We start from the raw sequence: 18,878 nt of genomic DNA, 5'->3' as shown, positions 1-18,878 counted from the left end.
GCCAACACATCAAGATTGATCTGATTGAGCCACTGTATTTCCCATCATATTTCATTCGAGAATATATTTCCTTTTTATAACTAACTGGCATTGGAATTATCATACACAGCTTAAAGGCATAATATCATACCATCATTTAATTGAATAGAAAGTAACAATTATTAAAAAAACTGAATTATATAAGTAAACTGTACTGAACTATATAACTACTGAAATTTTGTAAAATATCAAGTTTAATATTAAATTTACTTACATTTACCAGCAAATCAATATACTATTGTTACTCATTATTAATAAGCAGATAAAAGAAATACTTACGAATATTTCAAAACTCCTTCCATTTTTGAGGTCCAAATGATAACATTCTTGTCAGCACTGCCACTTGCAAATTTTTTTCCATCCCCACAGTAGGCCACCGCATGTACAGCCCCCTTGTGGGCCTGTAGTAACTGTACGAGTGCTCCATCACGAGGATCATATACCATCACTTTTTCTCCTGCACCTACCACCAATTGTGTGCCATCTGGACTGAAGCATATTGCGTGAACACTGAAAAGATATATTAACTTTATAATATTAAAAAGTAGATGTATTATGGATTAAAACACATTTATATTTTAGAAACATGTTTTTTAATATGACTGCTTGTATTGAGGCTTACATGGAATGATTATATTTTAGTACCCTACATATTTGACTTTTTTGATAAAAAGTTATATTGAGGGTGACAATAAAAGACACACACAATTATTGTTATACAACATACCTTTCCCTCAAGCTTAACACTAATATTAACAAACTCTTGAAAAAAATCAACAATATATGGTTATCCTATTTACAATCTATCATAAGGGAGTTTAGAATGTCCTTTGGGTTTGTTTCTTATCTTTCCCACATTTGATGTTGATGGTATTCCCAGCATGTCCGCCCATTGGTCACAACTGGGTATCTCAATTATATCTTGCTCCTGCACTGTTTCCCATGTCTGATCTTCACCTAAGTTTTCATTTGTCAATTCCTGCTCCACTTCTGCATCCTGTTCTTGTATTTCACTTTCTGTCTCCTGTGTTCTTAACTCTTCTGTCTCTGTGTCCTTAAGTGTTACCAATTGATCTATGTGTCTATGCATACACTCTCCATTTTCTGTTTCTATTCTATAGCTAGAAGGACCCTCCTTCCCTATTATTGTTCCAGATTTCCACTTTTCTCCTTCTGCATAGTTCCTGTACATTACTTTCTTTCCAACTTGAGTTTCACGATTCTTCCTATTTGCATTATGTATAATCTGATTTTCTGTCTTTCTGTAATGATTGATATTTGGGTGAACAGTGTCTAATAAAGTCCGCAGCTGTCTATTCATCAATAATTCGGCTGGACTTCTCTTAGTTGATGTGCAAGGCGTACTACGTAATGTCAGCAAAATTCTTGGTAATTTTACTTCCCAAGGTACATCTGTCATCTTTTTTAGTTTATTTTTTAAAGTTTGAACCATTCTCTCGGCCTGCCCGTTGGTGGCGGGATGATATGGCGCTGTCCTAATGTGTTTTATTTTGTTAGCCACTAAAAAGTCCTCAAAATCCTTTGACACGAAAGATGTACCATTATCTGATACCAATGTTTCACAAAGCCCGTGTTGCGCAAAGATATATCGTAAATGTTTGATAACAATGCTAGATGCCATAGAATTTACAATGTGAACCTCAGGCCATTTTGAATATGAGTCTACTACTATCAAAAATATTTTATTTTGAAAAGGTCCTGCAAAATCAACATGAATACGGGACCATGGTCTAGCAGGCATAATCCATTCATGTGATGATCTTGTTGGCATATTTCTATTTTCTAAACAGGAATGGCAGTTGCTGATCATCTTCTCTATATCTCTGTCCATTTGTGGCCACCATACATAACTCCTAGCCAGAGCTTTAGTATGTACTATACCATTATGAGTTTGGTGTAATAGTTTTAACATGTCCTCTCTAAGTTTATTTGGTAATACCACACGACTTCCCAGTAAAATACAGCCATCTTGTATACTCAACTCCAAGCGATGTAGCCAACATGTATGTAACTCTTTATTTGTAATTCGGGCTGGCCACCCTTTCAAAATGAACCATTTTACTCTATGGAGAGTTGGATCTCCAGAAGTTGCTCTTTCAATGTCTTTTGGACCAAATGGCAAGTCATGTGGTGTTTCTGCTATTAAGAGAACCTCCCTGGAGTATCAATATCTTGAGATGATACTGGCATTGGCCAGCGGCTAAGTCCATCAGCATTACTAATTTCCTTACCACGTTTATATTCAATTTCGTAATCATGTGCTGCTAAGGTCAAACATATACGAGTCAATCGTGGTGAAAGAATATCTGGTATCTTCTTCTTAGTCCCAAATATTCCCAGAAGCGGTTTATGGTCCGTTATAATTGTAAATCGACGACCCATCAAATAATTGTTGAATTTTTTAATCCCAAACAGAATTGCCGTGGCCTCTTTATCTAATTGAGAATATCGTCTTTCATGTGGGTGTAGTGTTCTTGATCCCATAGCTATTGGTTTCTCATCACCATTATCCATAATATGTGCCAGAACGGCTCCTACCCCATAGTCTGATGAATCACAAGTTAAAATCAGTTTCTTCTTTGTGTCATAGTGTGTAAGACAGACATCATTTGCAAGTAGACTTTTTGCGGTATTAAAAGATTGTTGTTCCTCTTTACTCCATTTCCAATCCTGCTTTTGGTCCAACAATCTATGTAGTGGCTCCAAAACTGTTGCCTTGTGAGGTACAAAGCGTTCATAAAAATTATATAATCCAAGGAATGCTTGAAGTTGCTGAACATTCCTTGGAGGTGGCGTGTTTATTATTGCATTAATTTTACTTTTTGCAGGGTGTATACCCTCGGCATCTATTAGAAATCCCAAGAATTCAACTTGTGTCTTTGCAAACTTACACTTGTTTTGATTAAGCTTTAGTCCCTTGTTTGTTAAACGTTGCAGAACTATATTCAGTCGAGTTTTCATTTCCTCTAGTGTATGACCAGTAATAATAATGTCATCGAGCAGAACAGCAACTCCTGGGACATCTGCAAGTAATGCTGTCATTGCTCGCTGGAAAATACCTGGGCTGGCTTTAACACCAAATGCTAGTCTATGTACTGAAAACAGACCTTTGGTTGTATTTAATGTCAGTAGTTTTGATGTCTGTTCATCAACTGGCACCTGTGTGTACGCTCGATCCAGGTCCAAAGTTGTAAAAAATCGTCCTCCTGCCAGGAGCGCAAAAATTTCATTAGCAGTCGGCATCGGGTATGTATCCGATTCTGTAGCTTGATTCACTGTGCTTCGGTAATCACCACACAATCTAATGCTGCCATCTTTTTTTACAATGGGTACTACGGGAGTTGCCCATTCTGAATACGGTATGGGTTTCAATACACCGTCTTTGACCAAATTGTCTTACTCTTGTTCTACGCGATCTTTCAAAGCATATGGTACTGGTCTCGCCTTTATAAATTTAGGGACAGCTCCTGGGACTAAATGTATTGCTACAGGCTCTCCTTTGTAAGTACCTAAGCCATGTGAAAAAATATTTTTATATTTATTTAGTAAGTCTTCACACTGTATGCCCTCATGCTCTATTAAATTTATATTATTTATAGAAATATTTAGAGGTTGAAACCAGTTCCGACCCAACAAATTAGGGCCTTTTCCTTTAGCAACAATAACTGTTAATGGACATTGCTTATTATTATATGTCACATCAACATCTAATTGTCCTAGTAAGTGCAGTGATGTATTTGTCCATGTTGATAACCGTAGAATCATTGGTTGTAACTTATTCCTTAAGTATTTAGGCAATTTTTCAAATGTATTTACATTTATTATTGAATATGATGCCCCCGAATCTATTTCCATTTTTGTCTCGCAACCATTCAATAAGACATCAACCTGTATAGGCGGTATTCTCTGTAGATTATTTATATCATTCACACAATATATACCGTTAAGTGAATCATTATTCTGAATATTCGAATCTTCCTCAGTTGTGTAACGGATATTCTGATTTTTACGTTTCTGTGTACAAATTTTCTCTAAATGCCCAATTTTTTGACAAAAATTGCATTTAGAGTTCACATGTCGACATGTACCACTATGTTTATCACCACATCGATAACAGAATCTATATCTATTATTGGTGGTATTTTTGTCACGTATGGCACCAATATCCATTGGTTCAAATGTTGAACTGGATGTACTTGGGGTCGGCTGCACTGCACGCATCATTGTGACGTCACGATGTGCTGTTTCTGCTGCTGTTAGACAATCCACCACTTCCTTGTATGTTAAGTTGTCTCGTTTCAGTAACTCAAATTTCAATTTCTCATCTTGCATCCCACATACAAAACGATCGCGAAGATTTCGTTCCAAATTACTAAAGTTACAATGTGCAGCTATTTTCCTCAATTCTGTTAAGTAATCGAGCGCCTTTTCGCCTTCCCTTTGGTTGCGGTTGTAAAATTTGTAGGACATGGTGATTTCATTAGATTTAGGTGTATAATGTTTTGTCAATAAATCAACCACATAGTTAAAACTGACTTCATGTGATTTTCTTGGTATTATCAAAGCTAGCACCGTTTCAAACACCTCAGAGCCACAAATTGTATAGAAATTAGCAAGTTTCACATTATCGTCGCAAATTCCATTTGCCACAAAACAATAATTTAGCCTATCTATGTAGTGACTAAAATCTTCATTCCCGGTCGGTACTCGTGGAATTTAATTGCTTGCATGTTTGTACATTTATTATCACTATAAATTTATCACTCGTCGCCAATATTATGGATTAAAACACATTTATATTTTAGAAACATGTTTTTAATATGACTGCTTGTATTGAGGCTTACATGGAATGATTATATTTTAGTACCCTACATATTTGACTTTTTTGATAAAAAGTTATATTGAGGGTGACAATAAAAGACACACACAATTATTGTTATACAACAAGATGATTCTCAAATAGTCTCTAATATTGTATTTATTTTATTTAATTTTAAATAATTTATTAATTTAGTATAACACAAAAACAAAAATGTAATCATTTAAAAAATAATTAAAGTAATCATAATACTCGTATTAGCAATAATGTTATTTCAGAACAATTCACATAGCACCCATAACATAAGTAGATCTCGTGTTATGGGTACTAGAGAACCCATATAAATATGGACATGAACATTTTTTTGTACATATACATAAAATCATGTTATGAATATTGAAAAATATTTGAAGCGAGCAACAAATTGACCTGACAACCATCAAAATTAAGGTGGTATATTAATTTTTCTGTACAGTAGTCTATGTCTACAAATCTTCAATGTATTTCTATCATACTACAACTACATCCTGGGTATTGCCATCATCTACCATGAGATGAGGTAAGACCAAGCACAATCCCATAATTAATAAAAAAAAATTACTAGAAAGAGGCACAATGGAACTGCAATCCTATCATTATCATTCCAACCTGTGATAGATTTTAGTTTATAGCTCTCCTTTCTCCTTTTGTAAATCAACAAGCTTAGTTTGATTCCCCTTACATACATTGTATTTCTGGCTGCTTTTTAAATAACTAATAGTAACTAACTAACTTAATATACTTTTTAATAAAATTAATAAATAGGCAATAGAATAAATACAAAGTTAAATAATATGCAGTAAAAGCTCTTTATTTGCAGAGTATATGTTTCATATTAAGCTGTGAATACTGAAACTGTGAAAATAGAATGGTAATTTATATGGAATTATAGGAGCAACATTTCTAGGTACCAAATAAAAAATAAAAAAATATATAAATGTATATAAAAACATCAATTTAATTGAAGTTTTTGACCATTTTTATTCATTATCTTAAGGCTTAAGAATTTTGTAATTATCTCTTGCAGTTTTTAAAAGCTCCTACAATTCAGACTGATATCCATGTACGCTTTTCATTCTGTTTGTTGACATTCTCAAACACATGGATCGTGGCGAAGGAGGCTCAATGTCAAGTCCTCGGCGAGATCATTTAATAACATACTTTAGTTAGTTTCCTAAAAATAGGTAGGAATTGAATCGCATTTTTTAATGCGCGTATAGTGAAAACGCGAATGAAGGAAGCGCAAATAAGAAGCTTTTACTGTATACATAAATTAATTATTCTTAATGTTGTAAGTTATTATTGGCATAGTAACCTACCTGGAAAATTCGACTTTATCAGCTTCATGGATTTTATTCACCCATTTGGGAACAGTTCTCATTGTGGACTATTACAAACTATATGTAAACTGCAACTAACATTATAAGATAGTAAGTAATTTACTTTGTATTCAGAAAGTCACGTACTTTCTGTGATATTTTCGGTTGACAACGGGCCTCAAAAAGATGTAAACAAACCAGCGTTTGAAAAGGTGAAGGTTACAAAGCGCGGTGTTCAATTAAAATTTATATACTTAATAAATAGGAAAACAGATAAAGCATATGTTAACACCAGGATATATAAGTATTTAATGGTAAATAACACCAATAACCAGATATTTAGAAACAAACTTGTGTTTACAACAAGTTTGAGTTTAATATATACCTATATAAGCAAAATTCTAACAGACTCTCAATGTCAGTGGTTTGACTGCTAATATCAATCAGCATCAATCAATCCATATGTCAGTTATTTCCTTATCTCGACAACGGTTGGCTGTGCCGATTTGATAAATTTTGATTTTAAAATATTTGTAGAACTCCAAGGAAAGTTTAAATGTTGGGAAAATATGAAGAAATTGCATGTAAAATAGTAAAAACAACCAATTATTTTCCCATACAAATGGTTCGTATCTGTCATTCAGGGGTGCGTTTAGAAATTTATAGCGCAAAGCACAAGTTAACCAAAAACGTTTGACATATTATTAATTTCATATGTAGGTATGAAGTTCGTTATCTGTTAGTTTATATATCAAAATCGGGACACTGAACAGTCCAAATAATATTACAAAAAACTGATGTTTCGTATTCTTCTTGTTGATTAAAGCTCCATCCACATTCATTATTCAATGCCGCTTTCTATGATACAGGGCGCAGGGCTAAGCACTATTATAAAAGCACCCAATAGATGGCGTCAGGGGTATCGTCAATTTAATGTTTTCATGACAAAAACAGCAACTGTAGTGAACAATTGCGCTGATAGATGTCGCTCAGAGATTAAAAATTATATACCTCGTATTACTTCTAAGATTTTCTATTATTCCCCTAATATTAGATAGGTACATCAACTTTTTTTTATAAGTTTAACCACATTGTTTCAGATCTAGTGACATCTAGCGAATAAAATAGACCGAAGAATAGCCCGAGTTAGGATAGAACCATTTTCTTGTATAAGATAGGGTATCTGTATGTAATATTATGTTATCTGTGGTATAAGTAACTCTTTCCCTCTTTCCTTTTCATTTTTATAATATTTTTTATAAGTTCCTCATGCCGTTTTGAATATGCTAATATTTCCGACTTTTTTTCTAACGTAGAGGGCAAATGATCCTGCGGCTTACCTGATGGTAAGTGATTGCCACCGCCCATGAGTACCCGCAACACCAGCCTTTTATTTATTTCTTACCAGAACGCTTGATAAAAAATAAATAAAAGGCTGCCGTCTCGGACATGCACAACTCGGCATGTTTTTATATCTTCAAGTTTAGTACGGATCCTAATTTCTTCTAATAATTTCGAAATATTCTTTCTTTTCTTTCCGAGTAAATATGAATTCACAGGCTATGATCCAGATACAGGTTAGTCAATTTCGAGATCCTGCGTCGATTCTCTGTTTGGCTTACTTCTACCCCAAGCAGCTGGCTTTATTCATGATGAGACATGTTACACTTGTACCCCTAGCTGTAACCTTAGACTAAAGTCGTATCCACCAGGCAGGAGTAGGCCTTCAGCCACTTCATAAGTACTTCCGCAGGTTAGGGGGGTTCGGAGTGCAATCTGCACTCGCTCCTTATCGGTCGGTGAAGCTGTAAAGACCTGGACCCAACAGCATTAGAATAATTCGATAAAAAGACGGTTATACCTCTTCAACTATGTAATAAAACATTAGAGCGTTCCTAAGGGCTTGCAATACTCGATTTCCTTAATGTCCGCAGTGGAATCTACTGTGGTGAATTCATTTCACCGTACCAGCCAACTAACCTAATTTCATCTTCATCTTTTTATAGTCCATTCGTTACTATGGGACAACTGACCTGATTTCTTTGTCTTTTTATACTCAAGTCAGCTGGTTCTTCATTACTATTTAGTATAGATGATTATTACATTGTCACATTTATTATAAATACCTTTTAAATAATAAAAAATAAACTGGTAAAGGATATTGGGGTTAGGTAGGTAGGTAGCGAAGTGCTATTAGTATAATAAATATTTGCTACATGTTAGTTTTTTTTTCTCTTGGCTTGGGACTATGGTGCATTTGCCAACATCAAAGTTTGGGAAACTAGGACTTGGAGTAGTAGTATCTTTTATCAAATAGGTACATCTACAAAAAATGCAGATGAAGTGCCGATGTGATTTTTATGCGAGTATCTTAGATGTAATGGTTACTATACATATATATGCACATAATTTGTTATTCAGCATAAAAAATAAATATTTCCTGTCAATAGAATTGTTTTGGTGGGGTTCTTTTGTGTTGAGATAATATGTGAGATAATATGTTAACTAATAAATAATATGTACGCAGCAGAAGAATTGTATTGTCTTTTTATAATTTTCTACAATAGTGTTAATCAGTATTTGACAACTAAACTATTATAAAATCGTAATCGGTGAGGAGGCCGTATATCCACCTAACAAGAATAATAGTACACTAAATCTTAGCTGTTGATACATACATATGACTAGCATAACCGGATGGTTTAATTTGCCGTTTCTAAAAATTTAGGCAATTTAAACTATATAAAGTACAAGTACTATACGTAATCAGACTACAATTAGATACATGTAATAAGTACATGCTATTTGAATTTTCTCTGAAAATCCTGTAAAGAGTTCCACCCGATGCCTTCTGTATATCACGGTGTACACTTATTAACTGGCGCAGCTTTATAAAGCATAAAAAAATATTCAAGGCAAACAGGAGTTAATTATATTTTTTTTGTTAATTTTATTAATAAGTATGATATTGCAGTTTAAAATTATTTTTTTCCCCAAAAGGAAATTTGAAGACTTGTTTAGGTATATAATGAAATCTTCCAAGCCAAACCAATAAAGTATTAAAAATATATATATCAGTCGCCATCTTGTATGCCATGCTCTACCTATTTTATTCCGCACGGTAAAGAATGTTATCCGGTATTGGAATGGTATTCTTAGTTAAACTTCTTTTTTTTTTAACAACCGGGGAAAGATATCTCCTCCTATTTTCTTCCTTATTAATCCATTGATCCATTGATCCATGATTAATAAGGAAGAAAATAGTAATGTGGATAGATAACCCATTGCGAGCAACCATGTTGACCTCCACGCGGTTCCTCCTAGAAACCATCGTGATCAATCCCTAACTGACTTATCCTTTCATCCTTCACTCGCCACGAAAATCGTTAGCGCTCAGACAGATACACCATTCATTAAAAAAAATATTCTTAAGGTCCACTTCCATCTACTTTAATATGACAGGAACTCGACGGTTTTATGCCGTGTCTCCATTTGCAGTTTTTTGATCTAAGCGGCGGATCCTGTGATAGAAGACCGATACGTTATCCAGATTGAATTATTGGCACTACGACAATTATGGATTAAGCTGCACACTTCAATTTTAGTTCATAAATGTGCTCAATTCCACTACCGTATAAGGTTTAAATTTGAGTACGAAGAGTTTTAGTGAAAACTGCTGTAAGTTTGGACGAATCTGAAAAAAGGTCGTTAATGGAACAAAACTGACTAATAATTAATGACGTGTGACATTCGTTGCGCTACCGTCCGCCCCTCGCTTCTTTCAGCGTCGCCCGTCACCGTATTTTCTCCATAAATTATAGAGTCCATGCACTCTACATAATTCTTAACGCTTAAACTTTAGAGGTTTGTTTGGTTTGTATTTACTGAATATTTAATTTAGTTTTATCTTTTAGTTGACATCTATAGTTTACTTGAAAGTAGAGTAGTTTTGCCTTGGTGACTTTTTTATGGACGTTGAGGCAGACGGCTTGTCGCCGATACCGGATGTAGTAGGCACAGAGTAGAGAAATGAAATTTATTTACTGAAAGCAACAAAATTTTACGTATATTTCTTTGTTGTATTACCTATGTAGCGTTCCATTATATTAATACATATTTACCAACGACTCTTTTTCATGTTTTAAAGTAGTAGGTATTATTTTTCAAATATGTACCTACCTATTTTACCTAATTTCAATTAGTTTTATACAATTACTAAAAACATTTCTGGCAATAATATCTTCTGAAAATATAGAAGTGGAACTTAAAGTTTTTATGTTTATAGGGTCTATACCTACCCAGAGCCTCCAAAGTAAATAATATACCTATACATATATGTAGGTACAACTTATAATATATGAAGGTCCCTATAATAATCACATAACTGATAATTGAATCAGTTAGAATATATCATAGATGGCGATGACAAAGTGGTAAGCGTGGTGATGATGATGATGACGATGATCGTGATCTCCTCTCTTCTTTTATTAGGATATCTATTCCGCAAGGATAAAAGTCTCTCACAAGTGATAACATAACAACATCACATAAAAAATTAAATTGTAGGCATATAGTGTTTGTAACCGTTTATATCCGATTCAATTAAAAAGAACAAAGAATTTTCTTAAAAAACAATTCACCGAGCATTTTGTGAGTGAGCGTCTACTTTCAATTTGCCTTTAAAAACAATTTTAGCGTAGCCTTTACAAGAAATATATGGTCGGTTAGGTTGATCTAACATCCCCCTCACGTCACCAGCCGGCGGGAACACAATTAATCCATTTGGAAATTATCCGGTGCAGTCTCCCCTCGGGGTTCAATTAAAATGTAAATGTCCGCACGCCAGGCTCTCTTTAGCTGTAGATAACAGCGCCGCCGGTACGCGCTCCATACCCACGATACGCAGTGCTGCCTGCTATCACCAAGTATCATCGTATTCACACAAACTCTGTCTATAAACACGTACCTATATGTATTAAATGAGGTATGAATATTACAGATTAGCTGAAAGTAGATAAAACCGAATTCAAAGTTCGATAAGAATTGTTTTTGATATCAATAATCTAACGGGATGTTTAGTTAATGTGGTAACACTAGTAATTGCCAGTGGTCGAAATTCAACCACAATTTATTTAAATTATAAATGCAATATTATTAAGTTGGATTTCTTTCATAATAACACAGAAAGAAACCTAGATTCGCTGATTTGACAGTAAACCATATTGAAAATAATAGGAGCATGGAAGGAAAAATTAAAAAAAAATGTTAAGGGTGGACAACTCTAATCACTTAGGGTTGTGAAAAATAGATAGCCGATTCTTAAATCTCCGAATATAAAATTACATGAAAATCAATCAAGTCGTTTCGGAGGACTATGGTAACTAACACTAACACTGTAAAATTCTAGATAAATTAGGTCCATATTTATAATCATACGGTACAATAGTAGATACATACATATATGTACATTAGAACCGTATTGGAAAGCGAGTACGCTACAAAGTATATGTACGAGTATTAGATCTTATCTGTGACTAATATAATAGCAACAAAGTATTTTAATTATATTATTTACTAATTAGCTATACCAGCGACTTCATCCGTGTGGAATTTAACTTTATTTTTCTAAAATAAAATAATTTTTCTAAACTAAAAGTAACCTAAGTTATTCCTTATTACATCAGCTACCTGCCAATAAAAGTCCCGTTGAAATCGGTCCAGCTATTTCAGAGATTAGCCATAACAAACAGACAGGCAGCCAAAAATTAAAAAAAATGTTTTTAGGTGTATGTACCGTATATATATTCATATGCATGTAATAAAACACGGTTATTTCAATATAATAAACAGAGACTCAAATTTTATTTATATGTATAGATGTAAGCAATTATGATACCTACTTTGTTGCTATTATGCACATCAAGGGTAAGTTTGTTACAAAATGTCTTACACTCGAATGAGTATAAATAATAGCAAACTTGATAATGAGAAGTTTCAATCGAGGTTATAAATCAACAGATTTAATGAGAGTCATTATTCAGTAATTACTATCTGTTGGTAACTTATCAAAACAAACCGAGATAAGGATGTAGATCTCGTGCTGCGAGAGAATAACAACAATTTCTAAACATTTCACCTATGGTGAGTGTTAGAAGAAGCGTTGAACCAAGTTTATATGTTGTTTGTATGTAGTATATTTTACTCAAACATACTTCATGTAACCATTTAAATAAAAATCAATTGCCACAAATGTAGGCAAGTGGCGGAAAGGGAATTGTTAGTAATGTGGACTGTTGACCCTATTACTAGCAATGTACCATGTCAGGTTGACCTCCACGCGGTTCCCTCTGGAAACCGTCGTGATAAATTCCTGATGAATTTGTCACAATGGGCTAACTGATCTATTCATCTGACTTCATGTTCATCTTATCATCCTTCACTGATGCCCCGCCAGCGTAAACCGTTAGCCCCGGTTGGTGAATCAGTACATTATCATACATTAAAAAAATGTAGGCACGTGAATCAATTATCTATACCTATAAAGGCGTAGCAATCTATACCTTATTTAGTAATACCTTACTTTCGATGGCTGGATTCGATTCCTCGCACAGTACAAACACTTGTATGATTGTTTGCATGGGTATGGGTGTTTTATGTATTTTCGAAAAAATGTACTTAAATATCAGTTTCGTAGATACCTACTATAACACAAGGTCTACTTAGCTTAGGACTAGGTGGTGCTCTGTGAATTGTGTTGAATTATAAAAATTTGACGACCTCGGCGATCTAGCGTTCAACACCGCTTTACGTCCGATGGTCGCGAGTTCGATTCCTTGAACGCACAAACATTTGTATTCATGAGTGTTTGTATCGGTCTGGGTATTTTCTATATATAATATGTATGTATTTACCAAAAAAATATATCTATGTATTGTATTTGTATCAGTTATGTAGTACCCATAACACAAGCTTTAGCTAGTTTAACTTGGGTCTAGACGGCGCTGTGAATTATTACTATTATTATATAAAAATAGATTCATTGTTTGTGTTGACACTGGTAGGTATAATGATTTTGTATATACAACAAATATTGAATTAGTGTAATTAGTAATACTTGATTCATATTTTAGGTTATTAGTCAAATAAACACGAGAACATTTATTTATTCAAAATCTAAAAAGATGCACGGAATCAAAATTTATAAAGCTCTCAAAAAATTGGCAATACGCAACATGTCTTTTGTAAATTTGTCAAAGTAGACTATACCGTTCTGTTTGCAGATTCAGGTAAAAATTCTTTGTGATTGCAGTGTAAACTATATGTATGCCACATATATGATACATTTTTATTTAACTAACCTTTACAAGATTATTCAGATTAGAAAATCTCTAAAAAGAGCTATGCTTCATGGAAAGTCACTATTTTATACTTATAAAACCATTCTTTATTTAGTATAGAATCCGTTGAATAGGCCGCGGAAAAGTCAGTAATTATTGTGAATATTAGTCTTCGATTACTTTAATTTTAAGAAATTACGAAACGAGGTAATATTTATCTTCACGAATTGTTATAACATTTCAATATCATTACATAGTATAAAATAAAGTCGCTGTCGCTGCCCTATGTATACTTAAATCTTTAAAACTACGGAACGGATTTTGAAGCGGTTTTCTTTAATAGATAGAGTGATTCAAGAGAACAGTTTATGTATAATACATGTACACCCGTGCGAAGCCGGGGCGAGTATCTACTTACTAATAAAGTTAACTTACTTATAAAAAAAAGTAAAATCGATTCAATTATGCGAAATACTATATATAAGTATCTACATATCTTAATTTAGTACCCAAGGGAGGTAGACAAATAAACCTACAGGGGTTAGGGTTAAATTAGACCTAAATTAGGCCCTAGGCTTTTATAATTTGATACAAAGTAAATGTTATACCAAATATCGGATATCGCAACTTCAAATCATTGTTATTATTTTTAATAAGCCGTATTAGATTATTTGTTTGACGCCCTAGATAGTCTAGCGGTTTAGTACACCGCGTTACTTCCGATCGCAGGTTCGATTCCTCGCACGGTACAAATATTTGTATTCATGAATATGATTACTTGTATCGGTCTGAGTATTTTCTATGTATAATATGTATGAAAATATCTATGTACATATTTGTATCAGTTGTTTAGTACCCATAATACACTAGTAAGCTTAACTTGAGTCTGGATGGCTCTGTCTGAATTGTCCTGAGAATATTAGTATTATTATTTATATGTGTGTCCAATGTACGTGTACATATCTAATAATATGCTTTGTAGAAAAAATTTAGATAATGTCCTAAAACTCTGTATCTGTCAACATATGAGTTGCGTGTTTTATTATGATGAATTGGTCAATATATTTACTAGGTACTAGTACATACATACATAGTTACTATGTTGTACCAACATTATATATTGCAGTCATCATACAATGCAGTATCTACGTTCCTACATAATTATGTATAAGATAACTGCTGATTAAGATTGTCAATGACACTGCAACAAAGTATTTAGTACCATTAGGTGATCTAAGTTACTTCCTATAGTTTATTGCATCCTAGAGCTACCCACTTGTACTACAATATTAATATTAAAACGAAGAAAAAGAAAATATTGATATGCGTACTTATTCGGATGAAACAAATAACAAGCAGAATGTTTCTATAAGAACTTCTTTAGGATACTTTATATCATCTTTTGTAAGCAAATTGGAAAGTATGCCGGAAGTCCCAAATCAATAATCTTAACGTGAGAGAGAGAGGAAAGAGGCTTAAAGGGGCGCGGTTGCTCCGCCCTACTCGCTCCCCATTCTACCAACCCCTATTCTAACCACAATGGGTTTCATCAACTTAACTTAGGGGACTTGAAAGTGTATATGTATACTTATGTACAATATATATATATAGGAAGTTAGGGACCATCAAAAATAAGTAGCAGTGCTACCTACATCTTCAAGCTCGTCTTAAAAAGTTAATATGTCATACCAATCGCCTTATTGCTACTTTATGTGTGACGACATTTTTTGAAATTGAAATTCCATTGAAGATACATTATTAATTTAAAATTAGAGTAATCGCCAGCCAACTTATTTAAAATACCTTCGGAAATCTTCAGAATAATTTTTAGGTGGTTGTGCTTCAAGACCAAGTTTCAAATTGTTAAAACCTTCATACACATCACGTGGTTAAATTATTATAAAAAGATTATTTTTCTTACTAAGAAGTAATTTATAGGTATAGTAAAAACTGGCTTTTGAAATGAATCAGTAACCCCTCTATCAGTCGGAAAACCATAAAAAACTGTATTACCATTACCAGATGAAAATGTATTCTGTCAAATTATCCCATACTGTGTGTACGAGGGCAAGAGAAGCAAAATTTTTGTTTTGATTAAAATCGAGTTTTAGCCTCACAATTATCTTTTTGTGTCAGTCATCTAAAAGTGTATTACATTACTTGTCAGACGGTATTGATGAGATTTGTGTTTATGATTTAAATATTGTGCCTAATATAATTTGTTTTAAATTAGTACTTATTTCTGCTCAATATTGGATTTGGTATAAACTTTTACGTAAGTACATCGTAGGTAACAAATTGATTAGAGATAATAATTTCAACGTTTGAAACCATATTCAACGTTTTTTTTTACAATTGCTCTGTCTGATGTACTTAAGTTAATGCAGTACTTTCTTTTTTTTGAAATATAGTACCACAGATAAAATAATTTTACCTAACAGCTCTACTTTACATAAAATGTAGTAAAACCCACTTAAGTTTCTATTATTTTGTTTTATGTAGTAATTGGTAAGCAATTGTATTGTATGTAGTGAGAATTATATTGTATAATCAGTTTATGGTTAATTAATTGTTATTCAACCCAAACACAACGAAATTACACTTTATCTTTTAATAGTAGGTGCCAACGTAGTTAAAATTTTATATTGTGTTAAATATAAGAACTAGGAGTTGTATTAGTATATTTCTTTATAGTTCTCTTACCGAAATGCTTCGAACAATTTTATTTTTAATAACTGTGCAATTTTTTTGTAAGTATAGATTGGTAGTTTGTAGCCATACATAAATTAAAATATATCTGGCTCACATTTACCTTATTATATTATATATTGTCAGTCAAAATCAGTCCACACATTTTTACTATCAAAGGGAACATACAAAGAAATATAGATGAATGTTTATATAGCCTTATTTTTCTAATATACAAAATTTTTGTTCATATAAAATCCTTTCGGGATCTTTTATACTCATATCTTTCTCACGTTGTACTTAAGTCTGTACTGCTTTTTCAAAATTAGAGTTTCGAACGACTACTAATCGAAACCAAAATTTTAAATTATCGACCATGATCCAGTAGTAAAAGTATTTAGTACCTATAACCTACTCTAGTATTTTTCTAGTGCTCATAACTTGCGAGTTTCTTGGTCAAGTCTTCTTCAATTTATTCATAACTAGCGATGCGGTTTCACCGTCGTTAAATTCATCAATCAATTCATTTATCAATATATAAATTTCAATAAAAAATATAGGTAAAATGTTATTCTGATGCATAGCTATAGTATTGGAAAGTTTCATAAAAATCCGTTAAGTAGTTTTTTTGTGAACGACTAACAAATACCATACTTCGCATCTATCTACAAACTGTCGCGTTTATAATATGATATTGAGATCAAAATAAAGAAACAATTTATACTTTCCTCTTTACAATATTAATAAAGATGTACTTAAGCGTTAATGAACATTAAGCGTAAATATTTTTATTTTATTGTAATATAGTTTCTTGTAAATGGCTAGTCGCCCCGGCTTTGCACGGGTGTACATGTATTAGATATATAAACCTTCCTCTTGAATCACTCTTCCTAATAAAACCCCGTTATATATCGTTTTACTAAAGTCCGTTGCGTAGTTTTAAAAATTTAAGCATATATAGGGACGGACAGACACCAATAGTGACTTTGTTTTATACTATGCAATAATGATGTTCACAGTTTTAATTATGAAAACTGACGCCCGTTACGCCGGTCGCGTACAGCGAAGAATGAAGTTTAAAATGTGGTATATGCATTACGAGATTGTAATGGATGGAATAAGACATGTAGAAAGGGTTCAACATTTTAGAAAATATCACTACAAGTCCAGGCCCTTCCAAATAGGCGAAGCCGTGTTTATTATACGGCAGAAATATGCGAGATTGATCACCATATTCAATATATGTGTTACTGAACTCGGTAAAGAAATAAAGGATCACAATTTTGTAAGTTACATTTAAACATTTAAATTTATAATGTGTTCATCCCAAATTGTAGTTAAGTCGCAGCCAAATATTTATGGTTCTACACAATAGTGGACATTATCCTTTGCAAAAATAATTGACGGCCTCGGTGGTTTAGCGGTTAAGCATACAGCCTTATTTCCAATGGTTCGATTCCTCTCACGGCACAAAAGTTTGTATTCATGAGTATGATTGTTTTTGGTTTAGGTGTTTTCTATGTTCAACATATAGATATGTGTTTACGAATGTATTTGTATCACTTATTTAGTACCTATAACGCAAGCTAGCTTAACTTGAGTCTAGATGACTCTGTGTGAATTAATGATAGGTACTCAATAAATAATAGGTACTTCATTTACGCCTTAAACAGTTATTCCTTGTCGTTGCAATGAAATAATGTTAATAACCTTATTTTACAGTACCTTCAACATCTATCAGAACTGCAAAAACTAGCAGTGGATATTGACCAGCTAATAGAGTTAATAGAAGACTATGAGAGCGGTCCTACTGAAAAAGTATGGTTGTATTTTGGCAACAGCAGCATAATTAACACTAGTACATTTTCGCCCAAAATTCTTCGTAGCTATTTGCAGGGTAATCAGGAATCATTACATACAGACAGAGAGAAACAAAAAGCGTACATGATAAGAAAGAAGGTAGCCTGGACCATGTCTAAGGGACAGATTAACAGAAGTAATTTAACAAAAGAAGATTTTTTAAAGAAGGACATACGTGAGGATGGGTTTGAATCGGATTTAATATGAAGTAACTAAATCGTCATTGGCAAGAATACAATAAAATAGAAAATAATTTATTTAAATAAATTTAATAAAGCACTTTTGATTAGTCACAGTTATCCTTCTTATAATATACCGCTCATTTGCAAAGTAGTCTTATCACAAGAAGAATGAATAGAAACTTATGCGTGTTGCTCTTTTAAATAATTGTTGTAACTTTACATTTTTAAGTCCAAACGTCTGAATACAATCTACCAAGACAGGTTCCAAGTTCAGTCAATAGACTGAATATCAATAGATATGAAAAAAATATTGTCGCGCTGACATGTTCAAGAACTTCCATATAGTCTTAGGTCAACAGAATTTTTCGTTGTCTGCGAAACAGTTAAACTTGTCGTACGTACCATCTAGGTGGTAGTAGAAGGTTGTCAATTACTATTAGCATAGTACTCGATCAAATGACAACTTAGGTACTCTTGGTCCCTTACCAACCATTTGACTTTATTTTATACTAGCTTTTGCCCGCGGCTTCGCTCGCGTTAATTTATCTCCTTAGGGATGGAATTTACCAAAATC

The 18,878-nt window shown here is 33.2% G+C and overlaps 2 protein-coding genes across 2 annotated transcripts in view; one reads left to right on the top strand and one right to left on the bottom strand.

The window, feature by feature from the left end:
• Positions 1-6,317, bottom strand: part of LOC131853121 (intraflagellar transport protein 122 homolog) — a 31,638-nt gene extending 25,321 nt beyond the window's left edge. Inside the window, exons 1-2 of the mRNA XM_059203936.1 lie at positions 6,238-6,317; positions 319-549 (exon numbers count right to left, since the gene is read on the bottom strand). Of these exons, the coding sequence (XP_059059919.1) occupies positions 319-549; positions 6,238-6,299 (293 nt within the window). The 5' untranslated portion in view covers positions 6,300-6,317. The remainder of the gene's footprint in view (positions 1-318; positions 550-6,237) is intronic.
• Positions 6,318-13,477: 7,160 nt separating this feature from the next.
• On the top strand, positions 13,478-18,339 carry LOC131853092 (uncharacterized). Its single transcript, XM_059203905.1, has 3 exons — positions 13,478-13,523; positions 17,282-17,547; positions 17,985-18,339. The coding sequence occupies exons 2-3, from the start codon at positions 17,290-17,292 to the stop codon at positions 18,327-18,329; spliced, it is 603 nt and encodes a 200-aa protein (XP_059059888.1). The 5' UTR covers positions 13,478-13,523; positions 17,282-17,289; the 3' UTR covers positions 18,330-18,339.
• The last annotated feature ends 539 nt before the right edge of the window (positions 18,340-18,878 follow it).

Source organism: Achroia grisella, unplaced genomic scaffold (assembly GCF_030625045.1).
Source record: "Achroia grisella isolate CSIRO2021 unplaced genomic scaffold, CSIRO_AGI_Agris_v1 utg874, whole genome shotgun sequence".
In the NCBI taxonomy this organism is placed as follows: Eukaryota; Metazoa; Arthropoda; class Insecta; order Lepidoptera; family Pyralidae; genus Achroia; species Achroia grisella.
The sequence above is the reverse complement of the archived record's forward strand: the minus strand, read 5'-3'. Positions and strand labels throughout refer to the sequence as shown.